The sequence below is a fragment of the Tympanuchus pallidicinctus genome, unplaced genomic scaffold, assembly GCF_026119805.1.
Source record: "Tympanuchus pallidicinctus isolate F22 unplaced genomic scaffold, pur_lepc_1.0 scaffold3, whole genome shotgun sequence".
Lineage (NCBI taxonomy): Eukaryota > Metazoa > Chordata > Aves > Galliformes > Phasianidae > Tympanuchus > Tympanuchus pallidicinctus.
In genome coordinates, this window is record NW_026294747.1 from 7,403,432 (window position 1) to 7,430,022 (window position 26,591).

At 38.6% G+C, this 26,591-nt stretch overlaps 1 protein-coding gene across 12 annotated transcripts in view; it reads right to left on the reverse strand.

Moving 5' to 3' along the window:
* Window positions 1–26,591, reverse strand: part of MICAL2 (microtubule associated monooxygenase, calponin and LIM domain containing 2) — a 119,240-nt gene that overhangs the window by 49,621 nt on the left and 43,028 nt on the right. For 7 of the 12 annotated variants that reach the window (XR_008209027.1, XM_052693261.1, XM_052693259.1 and 4 more), the window contains exons 6-22: window positions 26,277–26,432; window positions 25,092–25,192; window positions 23,215–23,472; window positions 22,276–22,391; window positions 20,672–20,798; window positions 20,368–20,458; window positions 20,130–20,277; window positions 17,967–18,166; window positions 17,238–17,350; window positions 12,709–12,780; window positions 12,013–12,162; window positions 10,715–10,816; window positions 9,100–9,318; window positions 8,781–8,882; window positions 8,035–8,166; window positions 1,523–1,630; window positions 1,007–1,087 (exon numbers count right to left, since the gene is read on the reverse strand). Coding sequence is in view for 11 of the 12 variants with exons in the window: in XM_052693261.1 (XP_052549221.1) it covers window positions 1,007–1,087; window positions 1,523–1,630; window positions 8,035–8,166; window positions 8,781–8,882; window positions 9,100–9,318; window positions 10,715–10,816; window positions 12,013–12,162; window positions 12,709–12,780; window positions 17,238–17,350; window positions 17,967–18,166; window positions 20,130–20,277; window positions 20,368–20,458; window positions 20,672–20,798; window positions 22,276–22,391; window positions 23,215–23,472; window positions 25,092–25,192; window positions 26,277–26,432 (2,276 nt within the window). In the remaining variant the exon portion in view is untranslated. The remainder of the gene's footprint in view (window positions 1–1,006; window positions 1,088–1,522; window positions 1,631–8,034; window positions 8,167–8,780; window positions 8,883–9,099; window positions 9,319–10,714; window positions 10,817–12,012; window positions 12,163–12,708; window positions 12,781–17,237; window positions 17,351–17,966; window positions 18,167–20,129; window positions 20,278–20,367; window positions 20,459–20,671; window positions 20,799–22,275; window positions 22,392–23,214; window positions 23,473–25,091; window positions 25,193–26,276; window positions 26,433–26,591) is intronic. The other 5 variants (XM_052693265.1, XM_052693270.1, XM_052693262.1 and 2 more) reach the window with 4 other exon arrangements.

Here is a 26,591-nt window from a genome sequence, read left to right on the forward strand (position 1 = left end):
TGAAGACAAAGTTCATCTCAGTAGTACTGAGGTCATACTCAGCTTGTAGCAGCTCCTACTGCTAAGGAAAATTAGACTTGTGCTTTAAGTTGAAGGAAGAAAAGCCAACAGTTGGACGTGGTGGTTCAAACACCAGTATCAACATCACCCACAAATGCTCTTTCCCTCTCAGCCGCATTTCTGCCTGTGCAGACAGCCCAAGCTGGGGCTTGGTTTGTTTAAAAATCAGTTTCATTCCTACCATGGACATTCAGCATTCTTTAAATTCATTGGATTTTAAAATAAGACTCATGTTAACAACACAGATATTTTGGAACTTTTTGTTGAATTTGGCCAGTTAACTACATTTTTTTCCTAATTGTCACAAACTCTATGTTCTGTATCTACATACAAAGGCACAGAATAATAAATTATAAATAGAACAACGGACATCCCTTCACTTATTAGAGGCAGGCATGAAGAGGTTTCTTTGCTTCACTGTGTTGCTCTTAGTTACAGGTCAGCACACGTGAGCATCCATCCGTGCTCTTCTACAGCTGCTATCATCTCCCCCTCCTCTCCTCACAATGTGAGGGTACCATGCTTGAGATAGAGGAGCTGCAGGCCTGGCAGGGCCCACTCAGGTTCAGACACCAGCATGCAGTCCACACAACTGATCTTTAACTTGCCAGCAGAAGAAGGCCTCAGAACAATTTTTCAGTGTTAAGTTTAAGTCACAATTGTTACAGACATGAATCACACTCTTGAGCTTAACAGCTGAGAATAGTAAATAAAATCTGCTGTTAGTAACCTGTTGTGCTGTGCTGGATCGTTTTGGACTATGAACCACATGAAACCTTCCAGATGAATGACCATGCAAATAGAAAAGAATAGAAATACATTTTTAAAAATAGAGTGTTAACGGAACAGGTCAGATAGTCACAGTGAAGCAGAAGCAATTAGAGTTCAGCACTGGCTAATAAGTCAGCATCAACACCACAGCACCCCAGACTTAGCTTCCCAATACCTGACATCTCTGAGCACTGGAGACAGGATGTGTAGAACAGGGAGTGGGGAAAGAACCTGTAGTTCTGTCCAAAGACTGGTTCTGAATTCAAACAGGATCGTGTCAGAGTTTAAAAATAGCTTTCTTCAAAATGAAGCATGGTGATTCAGCATTTGCATGTTGAAAATAATTGCATAAACATGTACTGTACCAAAATTTTCTTTAGACGCCACCTTGATTAATAACCATTTTCTATTACTAATTGTACCAATAATTACATTTAATAAAAGCCTCCTGAAGTTTTATTTCATGCAGACAAGTAATAAAAGTACAAGTAGAAGACACTGAGCAACGCTTCCAGCATACCCACATTATTAGCGTATACTGCCAACGTGCACTCGATTCCTCAGTAAGCATTAGGCTAATATCTTTCATAACGCCTAAGGTGCACCACAAGTAAGGTGTTAAATCAAGAGGACACTCTGGAAAACACTGCTTTTAAGTAAAGTTGCTGTTTCTTTGCGAGTTTAGTCTTACCAGCTCAAGGGGGGGAATTTGCGACTTGGGTCTGTGATCATTCACATACAGATTGACAAGAACTTCAGCCATAGCTCCAATTGCACGTGAGACCTTTCCTACAGTCATCTAACCAGAAAAGGGGAAAAGATGAAGAATTGAAGGAAGAGCTTTAGTTGCTTGAGAATTTAATGAGAAAAAGATGAGAATGACTTGAAAACATGCAAATGAATGAAAGCGATGATAAAGACAGGCTCTGAGAAAAAGCAGAGACAAAGTACAGCAGAGCACAAGCGTGTTCATGCATGAACAGCACAGTCCAGCTGGTGGCCACAGGAGGCTCCCAGGCAGACCACACACTTCTGTCCCTGTGGATGATGGAGAAATAGCTGCTTGAGCAAATGCTGCTCCTGCAGCACAAGGCCTCCTGCTGGGTCAGCACAAGGCACAGGGCAGCTGAGCTGAACTAGGGAAGGATTGTTGTGATAAATTAAATACAAACAAATGAGAAAAAAACACAACAACACTGCCACTGTGACTTTTTTTTACAATTCAGAAAGGAAGATGGTGACTAAACTTCACCACCTCACACTGACCTCAAAACTGGTATTTCAGGAAACATTCTACGAAAACCTCCTAGAAGTCTTGCACAAATTCCTCTCTGAGCATCGCCTGTGTTTATTTCTCACTCTCTCCAATGACTTTTAGATGTGGCAGATGGGTAGGTAGGTACTCTAGTTCTCTCTTCACGAGGAACAGACTGTGAAGACTTCATAGATTGACAGGAAGGTTTGCTACCCAAATTCACATTGCCACTAAGTGACTTTTGATTTTACCCATAACCTCTCTGGAAACCCAAAGGCTGCAAGAGCCATTCTGATTTGGCCAGGGATCTGATGCTCTTCTTCTGAAGCCAGGATATTTTTCTTCCTAGAAGATGCCTGATCTTGCACTTCATTTTCCACTCGCTTCTTCACTGAGCCCAGACTTTAACTCTCTCGTTCCTCAGTGAAATTATTTTCTACTGACATCATACCATATCCTTGCTAACGGTGGGGTTTAAAAAAGTAAATAATAAAAAAAAATAAAAATCAACAAGTTACTCTGAAGAGAAGGAAAACACAATGGTTTTAAATTTCTATCAGGCTTAAAAGCAACTCCACTGCATTCTGGGTGTCTTTTCAAAAATTATGATGAACAAAAATATTCCTGCTAATAAAAAAAAAAATAAGTGCAGGAACTTGAGAACATGCCCAGCTCCCTACAGTCTCCCTTATCTTTTGAGTGTTGTATCTTAATTTGTCTTAATATCCAGGCAGACATAAAATATGTATGCAAAGACAACAAGGATCATTCAAAAGATCATTCTTTGCCATTTGTTCTTGTTTAGTATAAAAAATACAACAGCATTATTTAATATCTACATGATTTTTTTGAGTAATAGCAACTTTTGGGGTAAAAAAAAAACAACTTTTCAAGTCCGTTGAAACACAGTTTAACTTGAAATAACAAAATGCTGGAGCAACCATTTAAACAATAATGTTATGCTTAAAGCGCAAGTACTTGAATTTCAGGAAGAGCATCCCTCAGCCTGAACTACACCTTGCAATTCATCAGGTGGGTTGATTTCTGTTCTCCACCCTTTGGAGCAATTTGTGCCACTATTAAGGGAGTCAAAACAAGGAAATTACATGTTTATACATACTTTAAAAAGTGTTATTAAAAGAAAACATTTGTGTAGTGAAGTTCATATCCCACGTCAAAACAAATGGGATTTCCATCTGATCTAGCAACCAAAAGACTGCTGACCACTCTTGTCTCATAATCAACCACCACCAACACAAAATTGTGGCTGCTGACCAGGAAGGAGAGCAGGACACAAATAGATTTGAGGACTCCCTTTAGTGAGTCTGGTTAACAAGGACACATTACGGGGAAAAGATCACTATTGGTTCTCCTTACCCAATTAGGAAGGTGGGTAAGTAAGAGGAGATGAATTTGCAACAGCCTCAGTATTGCACCTTTCAAATGTTATTCAAACATGAAATAAAAACAGCAGGATGAGAATCCATAGGGGCAGCCCTGTGAGCACCTGCCATGAGAAGAAACCCACAGCAAAGGAAAGGTCAGGGAGAGTGAGCACAGTGCTGCTCTGTAATTCATCAGTGATAACAGTACAACCACCACCTGTGTCTTCTCTAAACCTCACTCTGGTTAGGAACAGGAACTTTGATGACAATGTCTCCCCTTCATAACACTCACTGCAGAAGAAAGGGTCTGACCTCAAATCTGCATACCAGAAGCATACTCCTTTAGAGAATGTCAGCTCTTACACAGCTTAGCCTTCTTCAACAGCACACTAAGTTACCCCAGAAACTTGGATGCTAATGAACACAATAGGTTCTGTATTTCACTTATGCACTTACTACTCTTGAGAACAAATGATGCGCACGATGCTGCACACAATTTTGTAGTGCTGAGGCCACAGTCAATATAACAAAAGGCTATTGTTCAAAACTCAGGCATGTTATTCCTTCTAGAGCTTTAAATAGTTTGTTGTCCTGGAAAAGAATCTTAAGAGTTATCTTACATGGTGAATTCAGGAAACACTTCAAAATCCTCAAAGTGCAGTGACTTACTAGGAGTGCTGACCTCTCAGTGACAGGTAAAAGTTGATTTGGTAAAAGCTTTGTAGCAGATTGATCAGGCTAGTTGTCAGTGTGAGAAGAGAAGGCTTCCTCCTGTATTTCCCTGTGCTATTATTTACAACACCAGAGCCAACCAACTATTAAACAAGCCTCTTTCATAAAATAAAGGAAATATTGTATGCTCTTGGAAGCAGAAAACGTTTCCCCTTTATTGTTACAAATCCTTAATGATTTTCTTGGGCTTATTTACTCTGAGGTGATTTATTTATTTTTTATTGCATCATCTGCTACATATATTTTACCTCTGAGATAAACAGCATTTGAATAATTAGTTACTCTGTGTAGGAAACACCCAAGCCCTGTTTATAATACTGCTTATAATTAGAGATGTCACTGAAGGGAAGCAGTTGATACAAACTTGGCAGGCAGCAAAGCTTGCTGATTGCAATGTGTTCGTAGTTCCTACGATGTGCTGCCTGGATACACCCACATAAAGCTCACATCAATACAGAGTTCTGAAGGTCAACCCAAATTTTAACAGCAAACAGGAGAAATCAAAGCCCAGTCGGTAACATAATATTGTTAATATTCAACCTAAGAGAAATAACAGCTGGCTAAACCTAGAATGGAGTTTTGATTATTACTGTCAACTTGCACATATTATTACCCAGAAATTGATCCTTAATGAATTCTAATGATTGTATATGTTATGGTCAATGTGTTTAATAGAATCTGGAAGAAGCAGAATGCATCCACTGACTTCCCTTTCAAGTGCTCCTTTCAGGACTAAGGCTTAATAGTATGCTTTTGTAATAAGACAGCAAGTCCGCTGAGACACTATTTTCAACAGATAAACCACTATAGGTAATACTGTACCAATGAAAATTCAGCAGATGTCAAGGATTTTCCTGCCTTAATACTCACTTGAAATTAAAACAACAGTACTATTTAAAGGATGTGGTGGTGCTGATATTCATAGCTCATATCTTATGAAGTGTTAATAAATATTTCAGTATTTTCTGTTCTGCTGGGATCACGTTGATATACAAGAACACATAGCAGTTCCTTCTGTTGGCCTCTCTATCCTGTGACACTTTTTTATACTGAAGTTCAGATTTAACTAACAGTAACTTTTAGAATTTGTATTGCAGTCTGAGTCCTATAAATCCACCCTTAAAGCAGTATGAACACAGCCAATATCCAACAGATATAGTTTATAAAGCTATCAAACATGCTACTTTAAAGGGCAGTTGTGCAACTGAAATATTATAAATTTTTTTTACGTATGGACAGATAATGCTGCACATTTAGACAGCATTTTATAGCATGTAGTACAACTGATGTTCCGAAAAGCGTGCAGTCTAAAAATACAGAGGTATCACAGGATTGAATTAACCTCCCAGTACACAAACAGGATGGAAAAGAAAATCTGAGCATATCCATATGCACTATCACTAACACACTGTCTTGGGCATAAGTACAAAGGGACATTAAATCCATCCTATCTTCAGGGCAGGATTTGCATTACTCATGTAAAGCTAATGTATGCTGGTACAACCTGCTCTCAAAGGTGTCTGTGCTGCAGATCATAGCATATCTCCCCTGGCACTGTGCTCCCCACCATCAAGGGTCCCCTTACCCCCACACCCAAAGCCTGACCCGTTCTGTGACTCCTGATCACGCCTGCAGCAGGCAGAGACACCATCCTCTTACCTGCCTGCAGCCTTGCCCAACACCATGGCTCTTCCACTCCTGTCCATGACCCACGTGTGCTTACTAGCAACCCCAGAAAAAAAAAAGTTTTTTATTTATTTAAAATTACTACCTTTCCCACTGAAATATCTAAGTATTGGGGTTCATTTGAATCTGTCTCAGAGGAGAGGAAAGAGGATGTTAGTCTGCTCATTATCAGGCTACTTAAAGTTCTCAGATATGCTGTGCAGTATATTTGGCTGTATGCAATGCAAAAGGACCTGAGCCTATCCAACTACATGGAGCAGCATATTAGGCATCAGGATGCTCTGGCATGTGCATCTACTGAAGAACATCCTATCTAACCAAGCAACAATTCTGCAAATAAGATCAATGTGTATTTACTGTGCTCACAACAAAACAAGCTTTCCTAGTCTCAGTTGTGCTTTGCCCTCCCATTATCTCTGGACAGAGAATTTTCAGTCACAGTAAACTCACACGAACTGAAATAATGTAACAACAAACTATTGATATGTAATTTAAATACAGCAATAACTAATAAAAGGTTTTGAATGCATTTTAAACAAAATGCTGTTGAATTAAAACATCCAAAACCAATCACTTATGCCAAATGCTTTTTTAGAAGAAAAAGTTTTAAATCCCATCAAGAAACCCTCTTGCTGATGAAGAGTTCCCCACATGATTAAGACCCTAGTTCTCATATGCTAAATGCTAGCTCACATTGGTTTTTTGCTCTCTTCACATTAATGCAGTACTACTCAAAAACCTATGACAAACAGGTCCTGATATTTTGTAAGGCATTTCTTAGCTTAAAATCCACCACATGCTTTATGTCTTAGGTCACAGAAAGGAAGGAGTGAATCTAGGCAAAGCAATGATTTTGAAGCTGAAGGGGATTACAGGATTACAGCAGTTAGTCACCTGCTGGACTTGCAGTGTCCTTGGAGGGCTGTGTATCTTGTATTTTCCAGGGGAATGAGAGAGAAATGGAGCTTTCTGAATGCCCCTCCAGCTAATCCAGGGAACGTACCTTTGCAAACTACATGTCAGCCTAATACCTACCTGCCTGGTTACTACTCCATCTGTGAGCCTTATTTCAAACAGCATCAACAATATAGCAGGAAAACAAACAAGCACAAACAAAATACCCCCAAAATAAAATAAAATAAAATAGACCAATTCCACTAAATTAATCTGCTGAACATCCATCAGAGAGTGTCTGCTCTGAGTCATGGAGGTCATTCCCAGTGCTTTCAGAAAAATCATGTTTTCACTCTTAGTCCCACATCAAGACAATACTCCTAAAATATTCCCATGTAGTACTGCAGTGTTGCAATGTTCCCAGACTGCCACTACAGAACCAGGGTGAAGGAAGGAGAACCTGAGCCTTTTATTGGCCCTAAAAAGCTGAAACATATCCAACTTTCCTCAATTAAAACACTTATGAAAAAGAAGAGTTGGAAGCCAACATCACCTCATCTTCCACAGACAAAAGCACATTTTAAAACTAGCATAAGCAGTAACAGCTGAATATCTCTTATTCACGTTACCAAATTGCTTTCATTAAGTCTGTGCTGGTTTCCCCTGCATGAAGCTTGCATTGTAAAGAACAGAGTTCCAGCAATTAACATGCAGAAGTGAGTTTTAAAGTATAAATAAGTAAACAAGCAAAACAGTGAAGTCTATTGTATCAACACGTGCTTACACAATCCTAACACACATCCTCTATTTAAAATAACCATTACCACCCAGATTCTTCCCTGCAGACCCAACTGATAATCTTATAAAGACAAATACCCACCCAGCACAGCTAACTAATCCCCTAACATCCAGATATACTATGTGAAACTCTCTCTCCATTAAGCGTTTCTGTGGCATTATCTAACAGAGCACTGAAATTAAACATCAATACCAAAAATTCAGAATTTAAGCCAGAACTTTCTCAATTATTTGTTCTATTCTTTAGCTTTATAGCCAAACCATTTGTTGACTTTCCTCTTGCAAACATGCAAAATTCACCATGGTGAAGAAAACTGAGGTTTAATTCTAATGTGAAAATACAAACTATAGAATAGATCCACCGTGCAAAGGCAGCACCTTTCATCCAAGCCATTTCTCAAACAGCCTTACCACAAGTTTGGATTTTACAGGAAAAATCTGTTAATAGAGTACCTGTCTAGAAGGAAGAACAGGGGAAGCTGAACCTACAGATGATGGAGAAGAGGCAGCAGCTGAATCATGAGGTGGAGGGCAAGAGGGAGTTGGGGGCTGAGAATGGGATAAGCCTTTAGTAGGCAGCTTATTCTGTGTAGAGCAGAAACAGAGGAGAGTTATCCAAGAGAGTGACATTAGCACAGGTTAAGAGAATAACTTCACAGTCATGCACAAGAAAAAAAGATTACTACAATTTTGCACCATTCTCTAATTCTGCATAGTGAGGAGCCATTGAAATCGTCGTGACAAAACCTTCATCTCAGATAGTATTATTATACTCAGCTTTCTTATAAAAATAATTGCAATGGGCAATAAGTTAAGAAAGCATTAAAAAAAAATGCTACATGCCAAATTTCACTGACTGAGAGCTACTGCTCACCAACTCATTAGAAACAGTGAGATAATAGTGTATACTTGTAAACACAATGAATAAACCATGCCAAGACATTTCTCTTATGCTATGGTACTCTGACCACCTTTATGATTACAATTGTGTTTTACCTCAATTAAATTATGCAATAATATTTAAACTGAAGGTTTTACCAAATTTAATGGAGTCCAAATGACTTATCTGATTTACTCAAGATGAATGAAAGGTTAAAAGCAAAATCATGGCTTTTTTTTTTCTTTTTTTTTTAAACCCAAGAATTCTAAGATCCCTCTTCTAACTCAGCAATTCTGCAGGTACAAAACCTAATATTCACCTTTGGAAAATCCATGTATCCAAACAGTGAGGCAAGATGTGCTGCTTTCTCTTTAATGTTCTTTTTATGGAATTCTCTATTTGCTATGGTCTGAGCTCTTTTCTGCAGTAAGAGTCAGGAAAGGAAAGCCAGGGAAAGAAAGAGAAAGATTTCAGTTAACAACACAGATATCATCAGAATACAGCAAGTATGCAGAAAGTATTTTAATTCTCTTAATGTAACCTAAAATGAACAGATAAAAAGCAAGCATATCCAGGGAAAATACAGCACGCAGATTAATACATGTGGTTAAGAGAAAGGAAAAGTAATTGCTTATCACCTGTTTCATTTTTTCATCCAGGTGCTGAAGACGTTCAAGCACTCCAGAAAGTACAAATGCAGCAGAACAAGCAGATGCAAGATTTTCAGATGTTTCTGACAGACTGCGCTGGATATCTGTTTTTTCTAGAGCCTTTGGTCTCCTGGCCATATGATCAGAACCATTTAAAGACTGTTTGGTTTCCCTCACCTCATGTTCAGGTCTAGCTACCACCTGAAACTGGGAAACACTTGAAGTGAAAAAAAAAAAAATTTCCCTTCTGCACTACCATGCAGCACACTTGGTTTTTAAAGATGCTTACAAAAGCACAGCACAGTCATGCACAGAATTAGAAATGAAATGCTCTCCTGGGTCTCACAGCAATCTCTCTCCACTATTTATTGCACATCTACTGCTCATGCCCATGCACAGAAACACATCAGTGCTACTTATGAAAGTGCTGGCATCCTCCCCTAAGTTTATCCCAGCTTCTACACCAATAATCCCACACAGCATCAGTGGAGAACATCACAATGTGTCTCCTTCTAGTTTTGCTTTTGTTTTATTCAACATTTTTTTTAGCACTGCATCTGCCTGAAACCAGGGAATGAACTTGTGAAAACACCAGCAGTTGACTTTGGTGTAATGCTAGATCTAACGTGACATGACACAAGATGTAACATTCTTCAGATTTGAAGCATTTTCTGAGGAGCTCAGAATGGGTCTCTGATTTTTAAACTTCATATGAAAGAGCTTTTGAAGTAATTGAAGTCAGTCAGGTCAGCTTTGTCAAATTCAGTCTTAATAACTACTTTCCAGTTGGTCTTTTCATGATAGTTTTCTACTTCATTTCATTTGTCCAATTGAAAGAAATTATACAAACTTTCCAAACTTCTCAGAATCAAAATTAAAAAACGCTAATCCCAATCAGTGTGGTGTGCTCCCAATGTTAACAGAACAGCACATCTGCCTTAAAAATAATCAATTCACAACTTGTTAATGAATGTGCATTTTTTTTCAAGCTGCCATGAAGAATTCCAATGCAATTCAGATCCCACTTTCCTGCAGACTACTCTTGGAAGATCACTACAGAATATTTACTAACATTGAAAATTCTAACATAAAGTGAATTAAACTAAGTATACTAAAAAATTTCACTCCATGTATATGATGCTGCAAAAGAGCTTCTAGCAGTATTTCTCACAACTTCTACTTAAAGAAGTAGAAAATCTGGTCATTAAAATCAGATTTTCAATGCTCAAGTCTTTATCTTAGATATACTGCCAGTTTTCTCAGAGTGGAAACAGCACATCATGTATATACATAGAATTTTTTCAGCTACTGTTGTTCTTTTTTGCATGCTAAATGCATATACGCAGTGATAGTTATACAGAGTGAAATCCAGGTGTACATAAATCATCCAGATATACATAAATCAACACCTACAGGGTGTCCAAGTTCTTTCCATGCAGATACTACCTCTTTCCAAAAGTTTTCTCATCTGGTCAAGCAGGCCTAAAAAAGCACTGAACTTTACAGTAGTTTTCATAAATCTTAGCTAAGTATATATATGAATGAGTCCTCATCAGAAAGAGGAACAGTACGCTTGTCAAATGTTACCCACGTGAGTTCCTACCTGCCTTTTTGGTTGAGACAGAAGACTTGTATCTTTAGGTTGAGCAAAGCGAGGATTAACAGGAGAGTCAGAAGAGAGCTGTGCTGGTCTATCTATTTGCTCCTTGTATAGTTTTTTTTTAATTAATTATAAAGACAGAGTGGGGAAAAAAAAAAGGAAGATAGTAAATAGGATTCCAAGATATTGAGAATAAGAAATAAAAGCTGTTTTTAAACAGATACTACTACAGAGCTTCATCAACAAGTTTTGCAAATTTTCATCCACAACTCATTTTACTAACCTTTAACCTATTAAGCCTCAGTGTCTTTCTTGTAGTGAGGGGCCCAAAACTGAGCACAGTACTGAAGGTGCAGCCTCACCAGAGCTGAGTACAGAGGGATGATCACCTTCCTGCTCCTGCTGGCAGCACTATTTCTGATAAAAGCCATGATGCCATTGGCCTTCTTGGCCACCTGGGCACACTGCTGGCTCATGTTCAGCCAAGTGTCCATCAATACTCCCAGGTCCATTTCCTCTACACAGTCTTCCAGCCACTCTGCCCTAAGTCTATAACGTTAACCTTTGGTAAATGCATCAAGGCTTCCTTGAACATGAACAAGCAAAGTTCTGTACAGGTTTCACAAATTCCAGGGCACTGACATAGCTGGGAAGAATGCAGACAGCAGTGGTTGACTATCAAAGTCACTTGACAACTATGAAGACTGCACTTCTTGCAGACTTAAATATTTAAATTGACAAAGCACAAAATCAAGAAAGCTACCACTCTTGACACCTCTTGGACACCTCGCATATCTTTTCTTCAGACTTTTTTTTTTTTTTTTTCTCCAAAGTATCAGGTTTGAATTCAGCTGATTCAGGAAGCCATCTTGCTGACTTAAGTGTGATTTTGAGATTGCCATCATTACCTTAAAAGCCTGGGATTATTTGCTGGGATTACTGCATTTATGAGAAAAAATTCTGTTGTGATACCATACACAGCCCAAGAGACTCCTATACAAATTAAATTTCTAGATTGCTCTACAGAAGATTTCCAGACTCTGAAATTCCACTACATGATATTAATGTACCCTATAATATAGAGTATAATATCTCCATATTACTTACTCATGTTTATTCCCTAATTACTAGGAGGAATACTCTTTAATATGCATAAAGAATTTAAAACATGAAAGAAAGAAAATACACTTCAAACATCTAATAGATCCACTTCCCTCCTCCCCCAAAAATCTGCATCACACTCACATGGAGGGACTACTGTTTAATTTCAGAGGTGACTCTGATGTTCATCTATGACCTACCTGCCTCCGAAAAATTGTATTTGGAGCATTCTCTTCAAACTTTGCCAACAGTTGAGTTGCCATTGATTTAACTTTATTCTGATTTATTCCTTCTCTGCCATCATTCTGTTCTTTCCCAACACTTGTCTCCTGGCTTGAAAATCCTGAGGCCTACAATAAAAGAACAAATTGTTTTTCTCAAGTATAGCAATAACATTAACAAAGAGAGAAAATAACATTCTAACCAGCAAAGAATCTACAGTATCTTAAAATTGACACTGTTTAGCATGCAAAATTCCATGAGGGCAGTAAATAGGGAACACCAATCAATACTGGTGATCACAAAGCAGTCACAAAGGTTACCAACCTAAGAGAGAGAGCAGCAATCAAGCTACAACACAAACTCTTCAAACACAGACAAACAATGCTTAAGTAACTGAACTGCAAAAAGGAAAAAACCTTATACTTTAATAGTCTAGTGTCAGAAAGAAAATGAACTAGTGTGATTGACCTAAAGCTCTTATTTCTATCAAACAATTTAAATAAATGTAGCTTCTCTTCAGTGCACAGAACAGTGAATTCAAGTTTTCAGGTGACAAGGTTTTTCGTTCCCAGCAAGCATAAGAGTCCAAACCCCATTCTTCTAACTCCCACTGCCTCCTCAGTTCTGGTGCTTTGCAATGAACTGGATAGGTGCTGACACTGCTTAACACCAACCTCATCAAAGACACCAAAAAGACCTTTGCGACGTCTTTTGTTGGTCTCGTTTTCTTCTGTTTTCCCTTCAACCTGAAACAGGAAAGCCAAAACAAAATATCTGGATTAGTACAGAAGTTATGAAATTTAACTAATCCATTCCTCCCACAATACTTGCTTCCATTACCAGGTAAGTATGGTCTGGCCTCTGTTAAATAACATGACCACAGGTGAGCGGTGCCAGCACAGTACTCATAATCACTCTCCTCCAGCTCAGCAGGATCATTCCACACATGACAAGTCCTGTTGACAGTAATCATGTTTATCAGCAGCACAGGAGCCCCTGACTGGGAGCTCTTACTCAAATCTGATGGGGAAAACGCATAAACCTTGTTCAACAAGGGACCTGCAACTCCTTGTTTACGTGCTTCCTTCAGTACTAATGAGCTTGTAATTCATAAAGCGCTAGCACGTTCTTGGAAACAAACAAACAAACAAGGCATTAGAGCATCAGTTAATCTGTGAATTTTAATCTAGATGATGCTGGTTTCCAGATGAACAGTACAACCCCATGGAAATTTTTCCACTACGGATCCCCATCTCCTTCAGTCTAGATTTTCATATGCAGAACATGCATTCATGGTGCAGGTATATCCCTTTCTTTTCACAGAATCATTTGAGTTGAAAGCAACCCTTAAAGATCGTTTAGACCAACTCCCCCGCAATGTAAAGGGAGATGTACAGCTTGATGAGGTTGGTCAGAGCTCCTTCCCAGCCTGACCTTGAATATCTTCAGGGCCAGAACACCCACCACCTCCTCTGGACAACCTGTTCCAGTGCTTCACTACCGTTACTGTAAAAACATTTTTTTCTTACATCCAGTCTAAATCTCCCTTCTTTTAGTTTGAGACCATTTCCCCCTTCTCCTATCACAACAGACTCTGATAAAGAGCCTGTCCCCTTCTTTCTTTTAGCTCCTCTTTAGATACTTGAACGATTGCTATCAGGTCTCCCCAGAGCCTTCTCTTCTCCAGCCTGAGCAATTATTGTCTGCGTCTTTCTGCCTTGTAGGGTTCAGCTTCCCCATTATGGACTTACACAGTAGTATTTAGCAACCAAACTTTGCCTACTTAGCCTAACCAAACTTAGCCTACTTTGTTCTTAAGCTATGCACATACTCAGTTATTTTGCTGGACACAACACAAACAATATTTCATGCCTCAGACTGCCCGAATTTGCAAAATAGTTAATAAATGTTTGCATCATTTTTTATTGAATTCATTCTTAAAGAACTGACAATTTATCTAGTCAGGTTATGGAGAGATTTTGTATTGTAAACATCATGTTTGGCTCTATTTGATGAACAATGATCTATATTCCATTTACTTGTATTTTCCCGCAAGGTAACTCACAGACTGCTCATCCAGTTTGGAGAAAGAAAAAAAGAATAAAGAGATGGATCAAAGAACACAGTCTTCCTTTATATATATGCCGTGTTTATAGCAAGTCATTATGGAGTGAATAAAAATAATCCCAAACAACTTCTGGGCAAACACCAAAAGAATCAAATGACAATATTTTGATTACTCCATATGCTCTGGTTCTTTGTCTTCCAAGCACCAGCTTTCAGTAACGCAGTTTTACAATACTTAGAATCATTAGTCTACCAAGCAAGAGCGAACAACAACATATTCTGCATAATAATCTATACCACATAAAAGTGGAGTTTGCCTAAGTGAATGAAGCAAACAAGATGTTGCCTTTCAGAATCCACATAAAGGACTTTTGTTACAAAGAAGTGAAAAACAAAGCAATTTAATTGCCTAACAAAACTCCAAGAAAGATCATACTCTTCGTTGCATAAACACCTCAATTCATTTCTTAGTCTAGAGTACAGGAAATCTCAAGTTCCATTTGACACAGGAAGAAAAATGGGAAACACTACTCAATCTAGCCCAGTGCTGCCAGGACAACAACAGTCCTGTCAATGCCAGGCACCTCCTGGTCTCTCACCAGTTCTGCCCAGATAAACATCCCCCGTCTAGCCAAATGAAAGGACAAACTGGATGGTACAGAGCTCACAACGAGATATTACAGTGCTCCAGATGGTTTCTGATTTTGTCATACCTAAGTGCTCTTCTCCTGTCATACCTGAATAACGCTCAACACCACTTTTCACAGGCGAAAGAGCCACAGAACTGAAGAGACAGCCAAACTCTAACTCAAGTGGTTACCTTCCAAGAAGTCCTATTTCCCAGCTAGCTAGTTTCCCACTGTCACGTCTTTGCAAATTTCTGTCCCAGTCTGAGCAGTGTATTTCTTGTTAAGCTTCATGCACCATCCATGATGAGGCTGTAAGGCCTCACATAAAGTAAATGCTCCTGACAATCTCACTCCTCAAGCTGATTTGCAAAATATTGCTTCCCCTTCTCTGTTCAAACAAGCCCCTGTGGTGTGAAACTGAAGGGGCCCATCATGCAAATCACCTCATGCTTTCATGTAGTGCCAAGAAATTCACCTCCTGTTAGACAGAAAGCATGTTTTACAACGAGAGGTTAGTCAGAGGGCTGCATGCCTCAGTAATGGAAAGATTTCCCCACTACTACTAGTTACTTCTGCAAATAACTCAGAGAAAAATAATAACATTGTGGTCAGGAAAAAAAAAAGTTTTTCTTCTAAAGATGTAACCCACAAGAAAATGCAATGTTTATTTTGCCTGTTTACTTTCTCAGTGCTTAGTTAGATGGGAAAAATGCCACTATGTTTTGTCTGTATGTGGATGTCAGGGAAAAGATATTTCCTAACAAGGATATATGAGCTTACGGGGCAGCTGACTGTCCACGGGTTTAGAAAATATGTTTGTGAATGGAAAACAGCTGAGACATAAGTAACTCTAGGAAATATCTGGAAATTCTGAAGTAGTTTTTCAGGCAACCAAAAAGAACAAAACAAAAACAACCCACATCTCTACCACAATTAAGGAGGTAAGATAGTAACAAATGCAAAAAGAAACACATTTAAAACATTGATTAAGTTAATAAATATCCACCTGATTTTTTATTAAGGACACCACACTCAAAAGAGTAGAAAAATTGTGTTTCTGCAGGCAAAACTTGGCAAATACTGCATAGGGAATAAAGGAAACAATGAAGTATTAAGGAGGTCTGTAAAAACAAACAAAACAAACAAATTTCTGTCTAGCCTAGGAAACTCAAAACTTGGAACAGTTTTGCTTAAAGCTGTATGTCAGAAAACATAAGTTGAACTCATTCTGGTGGAGAAGCACACACTGCTGTCTAACTAGCACTGGTTAATTTCAGCAAGACACTACTGCCTGGGAGCTAGATTTGGCAGACACTCCCCATTTAAAATGAAGTGACGTTTGGCTGTGAAAGCAAAACCCCTCCTCAAGGTCTTCCTTCAGCAGAAGACCAAATTAATGAATAAGTGGAGGGTGAAACAGAATAATTTCATTACAGCAACTTCTAATTTAGAACTTTTGAACTTATAGTCCATTCAGAAATACAAAGGCAATACTCCCACTGCACACAATCCTATGTCAGACAGTATTAACTCCGCTCTCCATACCTCTTCAAAGCACTGTAGTCTTTAATTGCAACATGTACAGGCATTGACATGTTTCATACAGGGACATAAAATGGGCATGTCAATAAGTTTTCATCAGTAAGTGACACAGAGAGATGTGTCTGAACAGATCACTATCCCAGGGTCATGTTAGTTAAACTGTATGTCTGCTGTTTGCCACCCTTGCAGGCTTTAATATCTAGAGGGATATGAAGGGCTCACATGCAGAACATAGACAGAACCCTCTAACTGCTCAAAAAAGCTTCTAAGACTTCTTACATACCAGTGACTATTTGAACAAATATATAAGATTACGAATATATATTTAAACCTAGGAATATAAAGTTACAATACTATTTTTCTTAAAGGGAGTAATATTCATGCCTAGCAAAATCTCAAACTCCCCCATCAAAAGAAAAGAAAACAAAAACAAAACCACAACAAGAACAAAAGAAAACAGTACAACTACAAAACGTGGCATGTAGCACCATGCCAAACTTCTTAAAAATACCTCTAGGAAACTTTCTAAAAAGAAAGCATAAGAAACATTGCAGGTAATGTAACCAACAACTCCAACATCTTGAGTTGATAACCGCAACTTAGGAACACATCAAATAAAACATCCTCCTTCCCTGCCTTTTATCTGCACTGAAGAAGATTGATATGGAGAATGAACATGAAATCTCCTGAAATACACACAAATTCTCACTAAGATTAGACTATTGGCATTATATATGCTTAACTGGGTTTACTTATGCTTCAGCCATTTCACAGTGACAATGCTTCAGTTTTATCATTACAAACATCATAATGATGTAGCGTTCACGTATGTTAATTTTTGTTGAAATCTTATTTTACTTCCTTAACGTGCACACAAATCTTCGCCCTTATTTATGAGCGTAGGAGTTAATTTTCCACCTTCAAAAGACAAAGATTTATAGAGCAAACCATTCTTCACAGTTTACCTTTGGCACTCGCTTCCTTGGTAAAGTTAAGTTGATGTAATTATTAAAGATGAAGTTTGATGATTTTGCTGAGCAAAGTTCATTACTTTCTCCATTTTGCTTATCCCCAGCATCTGTTTTAAAAAAAAAAAAAAAGACTGAAGTATACTTATTCAATTTAAAAAAAAAAATTGCCAATGCCACTACATTTCAGCTGAATGGTAATAAGAATTATGTATGAGAAACTCAGGCTATAAAAAGCATACAATACAGAGGTAAGTTTTTAACAAACAAAAAAATCAAGGAACAGACATGACATAGGCAGTCACCCTTAACAGAGAATGATTCTTAATGACCTTATACACAAACTTAGTGATTTCAAGCTGCAGTTATCCAACTGCTTATCCAGTTATCCAACCTGCCTACCTGTGCTACCTGGTGTAGGGAACCTGCTTTGGCAGGGGAGTTGGACTCGATGATCTCTGGAGGTCCCTTCCAACCCCTACAATTCTGTGATTCTGTGAACTGCCTCTGTTCTCTGAAACCATCAAGGACTTGCAAAACCTTGGTGTCCCATCATGTTCCTCCCCCTTTCTGTGTCTAAGCACAAGTAATGACTGCAGACATTATTGTGTGCCAGAATGGCTCAATTGGGAAATGGCTGGTGGCTCAGATGCAGTGCTTGTGAGCAGCCTAGGTGAAGTGCTCCCACTTCCCAAACTTGGGAGAACACGCAACAATTCAGCTTACCTACTGTCCTCAGAGGTGTGCCCCTGAACAGCTCATAAAATTTGGAGAGGTACATGACCATGCTGAGCTTGTCAGGCTCCTCAGCTGACCCCACCTCCTTCCCTGTGGTCAAAGGGGGGATTCCAAATTCCCGCTCAGCGACATCAAATGCCAGTTGGTTGTTTTTGACAATGTCCTCTTCGTTCAGTGCATCAAAGTCTCTGTGGGGGAGAACGTACAGACATAAGTACCAGTTTGTTCTCTGTATCCCCTGGAAACACAACAGGTTCCCCTTGTAAATCAGAGAGGTGCAAGACAAGAATGTAAGAACAGGCATGGGCATTTCACCATGTGAATCCGAGCTCTAACCAAAACCACAAGGAGTAATTTAGGTGAGTATTTTAGGAAACAAACATGTTATATGTGTGCATGCACACATGCAGATGCACTGCATTTCTCTTTAAGGTGTTACATGCACAGCTTGAATGAGGAGCTCCTGCACATATCATAACCAGATTTATTAGTGCACTAAATAAGTATATCACCCATTTGGAACTGCATTACCATTCTCTAATACATTTTCTCTAAGACTTATTTTAAGGCTCCAGTACCTTTGAACAACTTCCAAAATCCATTATTAAAATAAATGAGAATAAGTTATAAAGCTCCAGGCAGGGTAGTTTCTTTCTCCTCATAAGGAATGTGAGCTTTTGAACCCAAAAGAATTTCTCTCTTCTCAACACCCATTTCTGGAGCCAGAGAGTGCACACAGCCCTCTGCCCCAGCACTGCCTGCAGCCTGTCCCTCACTGGCCTGCTCAGCTCCTGTCTGGCCATGTGCTTCCTTCAGCAACCGCATTTAACAGGAGGAGCCAAAAAGATCCAAAGAAGTGAACAAACAGCATGACATATGTTAGCTCAGGAATCTTTCAACTTTCTAGAGAGCAGTGCCCAAGAGATACATTTCCCACATACAGCAAGGACGACTTTGCTTTCTACTCTCTCCTTTGGCAACAAAACCATCCATAATCAGCTGCCACACTCATTCTACCCCCTCCTCTTTTTTTTTAATTTTAATTTTTACTTTTTAAGTTTCTATTTATTTATTTAGCAACTAACCTAACAAAAAAAAACTTCCACCACAAAAACCTCACCCCAAACAACCCATCAACCTTTTTCTTAGAATGTGCAGTGATACTTCTTCCTCTGATAAAGGTATACAAGCAAGTGCCCTGGACATCATTCCTATTTTTTTTTTCCCCAAATTATTATACCACATTAAAAAAAAAAACAACTCAATGATTTCTTTCATTTATCTACAATAAAGAGCAGCTGACAGTAATTCACTCACGACTCCTAAGTCTGTGGTGACTAATCTGCATGGAAAGGCAAGAGAAAGAACCCACTGCATTTTGGGGACTTGGGAGAAGGCAGAAGAGTCACCCCAGCATAGATGTCAACAAGCAGGCCTTGTGATCCCCTGCCAGTTATTGCCACTCCTGCTCCAAGTTAAAGACCAGCCCTCTTGTCTCTAACTGAGAAACCTTTTAAAATATTCAAATATAAGAAGTCAAGCCTAGAGTAAGGACCCCAGAAACACAGTAAAAAAGCTGGCATACAATCAATTCCTAGAATAGTTGATTTTCAAGGGCCCACATGCCAGGACACTGGATGAAGAACTGTGCAAGGCTGCCATCTCCCACATCACCTCTGTGGCCTGGGGTTTGCCTAGGCTACTTTGGTAACCACTACAGCAGGCATAAGACAGCTCATTTAAGACTGAACCAAGTATTTTTCTAACTCCTGACAGTACCATTACAACTGTGGTTTTAAATATACCCTAAAAACCTGTCTCCAGGCAGACTTGGGAATACAGCTCTCACATTCTCCAAGCACTGCAATTTTCATTTTAAGTAACTGCGTGAATCCCATGAACATAATCACGAGTCACAAGGTTCAAAATCTTCCTAAATTTTTGAAAGCATATGGTTTCATTTTGCATATGCAAGGACACACAGGGGAAAAAAAAAAAAAAAAGGTAAAACAAAAACAACCCGCTATGGTGCGTACTTCCTTGCAAAAACAAATAGTGAATTGTAGAGTACCAGTATTTTGGCTGCTCTTATGCTATACTTTGGTGAATACTTGATATATCCTATGCCTACAATCTACAGATGTCACTTACATGAGGTCAGGCCTGAAGCGATGGATAATTGCACACAATGCAAGGCCACTTTTCCAAGAGGTAGTCAGGTCTGTGATGTTAACATTACGGTACCCTTCTGTCTGTTTCTGACACCAGGTCAAGAGTTTGTTAGGTCGAATGTCCGACTCTGCAGTTAGCAAAGAGCAAATATTTTGATCATTTTTTGTATGCTCAGAAAGCTTCAATATTTCCACTACAAGCATGAGATACCACATACCATGTCTTGAGAGATTCACTGATCTTCTAATGGAGCTTGCTCTTTCAAGAGAACATTGCTGTAACTCATTGGTAACGTATAATTGTTTCACCTACAAGTTAAATCATTTGTAACACAACGTTAGAATTGCTTGAAAGGCAAAAAACCTTTTTTTCTTTCTAGGTTAACTTTATCAACAACTGGATCTAGACTACAGAGTCTTCTGAAGATTTTATGTACTACTTGTGGCCATACGTGGACAAAAGAAACCCAGCAAAAATAACAAACACCTGTGATTTCCCAAGCGAGTCTTTTGAGTACTGACCTGGTGAGGTCGAACACAGCTTGAGTTCAAGTTTGGGTACCTCGTTCCTGGATCAATGGTATACTGGTCAAAGTTCTTGTTAATATTTTCAGGGGTAGTCTGTGGCAAGAGTCGATAAATACTCTCCCTTACAAAGAAAAGAAAAAAAAAAGATGTAAAATATATTGATTATAATATATCCATTAAATAAAAAAGTTTTTTTTTTTTTTTTTTTTTTTTTTTTTTGTAGTTACCTGCACCTTTATTTTGATTCTGCCTCGACAAATGTTATGCACTAACTGCATAATGCATCCATCCCATTTCTTACCCCCACTCAGCAGGAAAAGGATGCCAGACAGAAAGAAGGTCAACAAAAAGACAGACTCTCAGAACTTATGCCCATATTTTCCTGAGGCAGGAAGAGAGCAAGAAGAACTTAAAAAAAGAAGGTTACATCATACAGTCATCTGGTTTTGCTTTAACCTCCACCCAAGGAGTAACTTCTTTACCACATAACAGCACAAAAACCCGTCATTCTGTGTTCCTATAACCACCACAGCCTTTTTTATTATGCTGTTCAATTTTCCACTGGGGACTATGAAGCGTTTGAGTCATCACACATGCTTCTATCTTAAAAATCCTCAAAGCACTGTAGTTTGTAATGCTCCTACTTGCATTACCACAACCATGACTATTTCTATAGTCTATTTACCCCTAAAAAGCTTGGGTAGCTGCAGGAGAGCAGGGCAGCTGCTGTCAGCACCAAAGTCAGCAACTTCAACCATCAGACCATTGACACACCAGGATTACTGGTGTAGTTAACAACAGGTTTTTGCTCTGATCAAGAAGTCATTACACAGAGAAAGAAGCTTATGATTCAGCATAACAGCAATTCATCTTTGCAGACATTTATCAGACTAAATAGAGAGGGCAGTTGACCTACTAAGCCAAAAAGCAAAGTTAAAAACAGATACTAATAATGAAAGCTGTTGGCTTTAAAGTATTTGTTTATGGTTGTTTCAGCAATGAACATCTTTTTTGCTACTGAAATAAAAAAAAAAAAAACAAAACAAAAAACAAAAAAACCCCACAACAACAAACACAAAACACAGGTGCTGAGGTGCCTGGAGTGTTATTTCTTTTCACAAGATCATAGAATCATAGGATGGTTGGTTTAGGTTGTAAAGGAGCTTCAAGATGACAGAGCTCCAACATCTCTGACACGGGCAGGGCTGCCATCCACTAGATTAGACTTCCCAGGGCTCCATCCAATCTGGCCTTGAACACCTCCAGGACTGAGGCACCCACAACTTCTCTGGGTAACTTGTAGTAGTTAAACTACAGGTTTAAAGATAACATTAGATTTTCTCCACAGATTATACTTAAATCTAGTCATTCATAATTTAAATTAATGATTTAGACCCATGTCAGGCATGCTGCTGGTTCTCTGAATCCCTGTACAGAAGCAACAGAAGTGCCACTGTAAGAATGGATAATTTCAACTGAATGCCACTGCAGGGAAACAAAATTTTTATCCAGATGATGTTTCATCTTCCACTGTCTTCAACCAACACAGCAACACCTTAAAACACACTGAAAATGAGGAAGACAAAAGCAGAGCTCACCGTTCAGCAAGGATTTCTAGTGGGGGTTTTCCTTGAGCCCAGCTCCGCACCATCCAAGCGGTATCAAAAGCAGCTAAGAAGCCTCTTGCACAGCCAGTACCCATTGGCCAGAAAGGCTGTAAGAAACATTTACATTTTAACTCTTTGTATTTCTTCAGATTTTATTACAGAACTTACGGTATGAATTTGGAACATAACTTTTCACACAGTCTTAGAAAAGCAGCCTGAAAAGAGTTAAAATACAGCACAGCCAACTCTTACAGTTTTTAGAGGTTTCTCTAAGACTCAGATAATGAAGAAGACTGCTTTCACTTTTTCTTTTTTCTTTTTTTGGTAACTTGTACATTGAAAAACTGACTTCCTAACTTCAAGAAGTAAGGAAAAAAAAGACTGAGTAGTCAAAAATCAGTCAGGCCTTTTTTTTGTTTGCTTGTTTGAAAGGTGGTGGGGCACGGTATGAGGGGTGGGAATTATGCCTTTTTTTCTTTCATTTGGACTAGTCTTCTCAAACACTTCAGGCTGTCAGTCTGGTTAAAAATAATAATAATAAGACAAATGTGTGTTTTACAGCTAATGGATACTTTTCACTTAAGAAAGAAAACATACTAAAGCAAAGAGACTGCAATAAAATTTGGACTAAGTTTTTCCCTCTGACTGAAATCAGGAGTTATACCATGTACCTAAGCTGAAGACACATAGCTCACAGTTTTCAGACAGAAATACAACACGCATAAAGCAAAACAGAATCCCAGACAGGGACTACCAGCCAAGCATTAGTTATGACATAAACTATGGCATTTAAAAAAAAAAAGAATAAAACATCTATTCCGAGGAAGGTACGTTTGTTTCAGGACATGGAAGAGAATACAAAGACTGTTTGAGAAGGGAGATAAAATGGCTGGATTTAAAAAAGTATTTGGAAAATAAGCCTAGGTGTACCTCAAGTAAACTGTCTCCAACAAGTGCAACCAGGAGCTGATGCCTGTGCCTTTCTCTCACCAGTGCAGCATTCTCAGATGCATACATAGATGTAAAATCAAACATTGCCACATCTGGTTGCCCATAGTGATTAATTGCAAAATCCAAGGAAGGCAGCTGATAGTTGGTTGCAAAGTCAGCAGCTTCTCGAGCGTAGGACAGCAAATTGCTCTGGTTCACATTCTCGCCACAGAGGAGTGACTCAGTATCAATGTAGTCCTGCAAGAGAGAGGGGTGAAGGATTACATACTCCATCTAAACTCTCTGAAGTGGAGCCTTGATGTCTCATAGCATCAGAGCGGAATGTACATCTCCCGGCATAAAGAACCAAGGGAAATTTATCATGATCTCTCAAAAGTACACAAATATAGGTTTCTTCTGCTACCGCAAACAGGAACACTGTGCCAATAGTGAAAAGCAGCTTTATTTGCAATAAAATATTATGGAGCCTCCCAGCTCCTTAGCTATATGTTTTCTTCATAACTTCCATTCTATCAAAAGATGTGATCATCGTCACTCCAACTCTTTTTCCTTTGAGTGCACTCTACATAAAAAAACAAATTGGAGCAGAAATAACTACGAAACAATGATGTTAATATGCTATTCTCAACCTGAAGATTTGGCTTAACGGCTCAGTTAAGTCCACACAGTCAAACTCGGACCACAGAAATTTTTCTTTTTTGTCTTGGGTTGATTTTGGGTTGATTTTTTTTTTTTTTTTTTTTTGTGTGTGTGTCTGTTTTTCCAGTCAGTGTGGTAAAGGACATTCCCTTTACAGGTCACTCTATTTAAAGCCAAAGATTATTAATAAGGCAGTTTCTATTTACAGCTTAATCACGGATGAGACCCCTAATCACAAGGATGATGCCACAGAATGGCTATGAGCCTAGTTGTCTTTCAGCAGATTGTTCTCTTTACTCAGATATGAGAGACTCAGGAAAATGACAGCCAGGCCACAGCTCCTCTTCCTTAAATGCTCCATCCCACCCATCTGAAGACATCAGCCTCTTAGCTCCAGGGGCCACCCACCACTGTCCCGTCACCTCTGAGGCAATCACTGTGGTTGCATCCTCCAAAAAGTCTGGAAATTGTAGCATTGAGTTAAGTGGTCCCATCAGAAAGAAGTCTTCCAACAGTTCCCTACAGGCACTTCCTATGGGAATTTATAATTGACTGTTTTGGCATCGTCTTACTTCACAAGAAAAGTTGCCTACTACTGCATTTCCAGGAAGAGAAATTTAAATAGTGCCTTAAGTAGTGCCAAAACACTTTCTAGAAACAAAGGAAAACAACCTCTTTCTTTTAGAGAAGAAAAAAAATAAATAAAAGGAAAAAGAAAAAAAACACTGTTTTTCAAAAGGCCCCAGAAATTTCCAGGTATTTTTGAAAGCTCATGCCCTCACGTTTACACACTTGTTCTAGCAGGTTTTATTAACTTTGGAGAATTTGCAACTTAATCTGGGGTAGATTATAACACTTCCTCATTTGTCTGATGAAGCTGGACATAGTTGTGCAAGATTAACCTTAAACAAGGTTCTTATTTTTGGGGTGGTGACAACACCACACATTTCTATGCTGAATGAAAATCTCATTTTTGCCAGTCTCACAAGTGAGAAATTTAGCAAGTATAATTTTTACCTCTCTATAGAAACTTTGTGCTAATAGGAAAAACAACAACAACAACAGTCAACAGCGTAAAGCCTAAGTGATCTGAGCTCTAATCAGGTGACCTAATAAGTCTATAAACACCTTCCATAATATGGAATAACATTTATGCAGATGTTCACAGTTATGTGCCAAGTAAATGAAGTAAAGCTTTACCCAGAATTTATACATACATTTATAATCACTCCTTTGTCCAGAAGACTCTGTTTTTTTGCCGTCATCACAAAATAATGTGTGCTATCTTTGTAGTAAACAATATTCTCCAGGTCAATTCCTGAAAGAGAATGAATTTGTTATAACGCACAAGGCATTTTCTGTCATTTACTAATAACGCTATAGTGAGACCTACTAGATCTTCTTGTTCCACTTTCCCAAAGAGTGACCCAATGAATTTGTCTCAACATAATTTAAAGATATTTGGCATTCTACTAAGGAAAAGCCAGTTAATTACAACCTTATTAATAGGATGTTTGATAGGACAAAGGGGAACAGTTTTAGACTAAAAGGGAGGAGATTCAGATTAGAGGTCAGGGGAAGTTTTTCACTGAGGGAGTGATGATGTGCTGGAACAGTTTACTCAGAGTGGTTGTGCATGCTCTGTTCCTGGAGGTGTTCAAGGCCAGGTTGGATGGGGCTCTGGGTAGCCTGATCTAGTGTCTGATTCAGTGGTTGGCCACCCTGCCCAAAGCAGAGGGTTTGGAACCAGGTAATTTTTGAGGTCTCTTCCAACTCAAGCCACTCTATGATTCTATGATGAATCTTCCGGGGATGAGAAAGAGAAATAAAAGGAACAACATGCTTTTTAGGTTGGTAGACTTCTGCCTTTGGGTCTAACTAGAAGTTTTGATGTTGTTACAGTAGCAATATCAATAATAAATTAGCTGTAAGAATGGAATTGTTTATACTTCCAGGGGATGCAACTATTCTGAAACCTCTTTTCATACAGATGTATTTCACTGTTTATATTCAAATATTTATGGCACTTTATCAGATCTGCACATCGAAAAGAAAAAGAAACCTCTCCTAGAAGGGCAATACCTTTTTCACAGGGTTCACTCAGTATGTGAACAGACACACACAAACAAAACAAACCACGCCTTCAGGGAAATCTTTGGGCACTGAAAAAGCTCTGCTCAAGTTGATTGGACATGGCTTTTTTTTTTTAAACAGTTGAGAAAAATTTAAACACCAAAACAAACAACAGTGTGGCAACACCTAAGCTAAGAAGAAAATCCCACCACATCGTAAATATACATAACTTCCCTTGGCAAGATTATGACATCATCAGCACTTTATCATTTGTTTTTTTTTTTTTAATGAAATGTATTCAAATTGATGCTAATAGAAATATTCCCCACCTGTTTCCTCTTTAAGGTCTTGGAAGAACTTCTGATTGAAGATGAAAGCAACACCACTAATTTCTTCTACTTTGGCTTCTGCAGTAGTATTTCTGTTTATAAAATTGGCAGTGATAGCTATAGCTAGCTTTCCACGGAACTCCTTTCTCCTAAAACCTAGTAAGCAAAGAAAATAAATAAAAACACTGAAAACTTGACATAAGAATATGAAGGAGGATCAGCTGAAGAATACTTGGTCTAATCCAGTATTTCATCAAACACCACAATCAGCACATTTCATCTTAAACTCCCTTGAATGCAAAGTTTTTTCCCCCC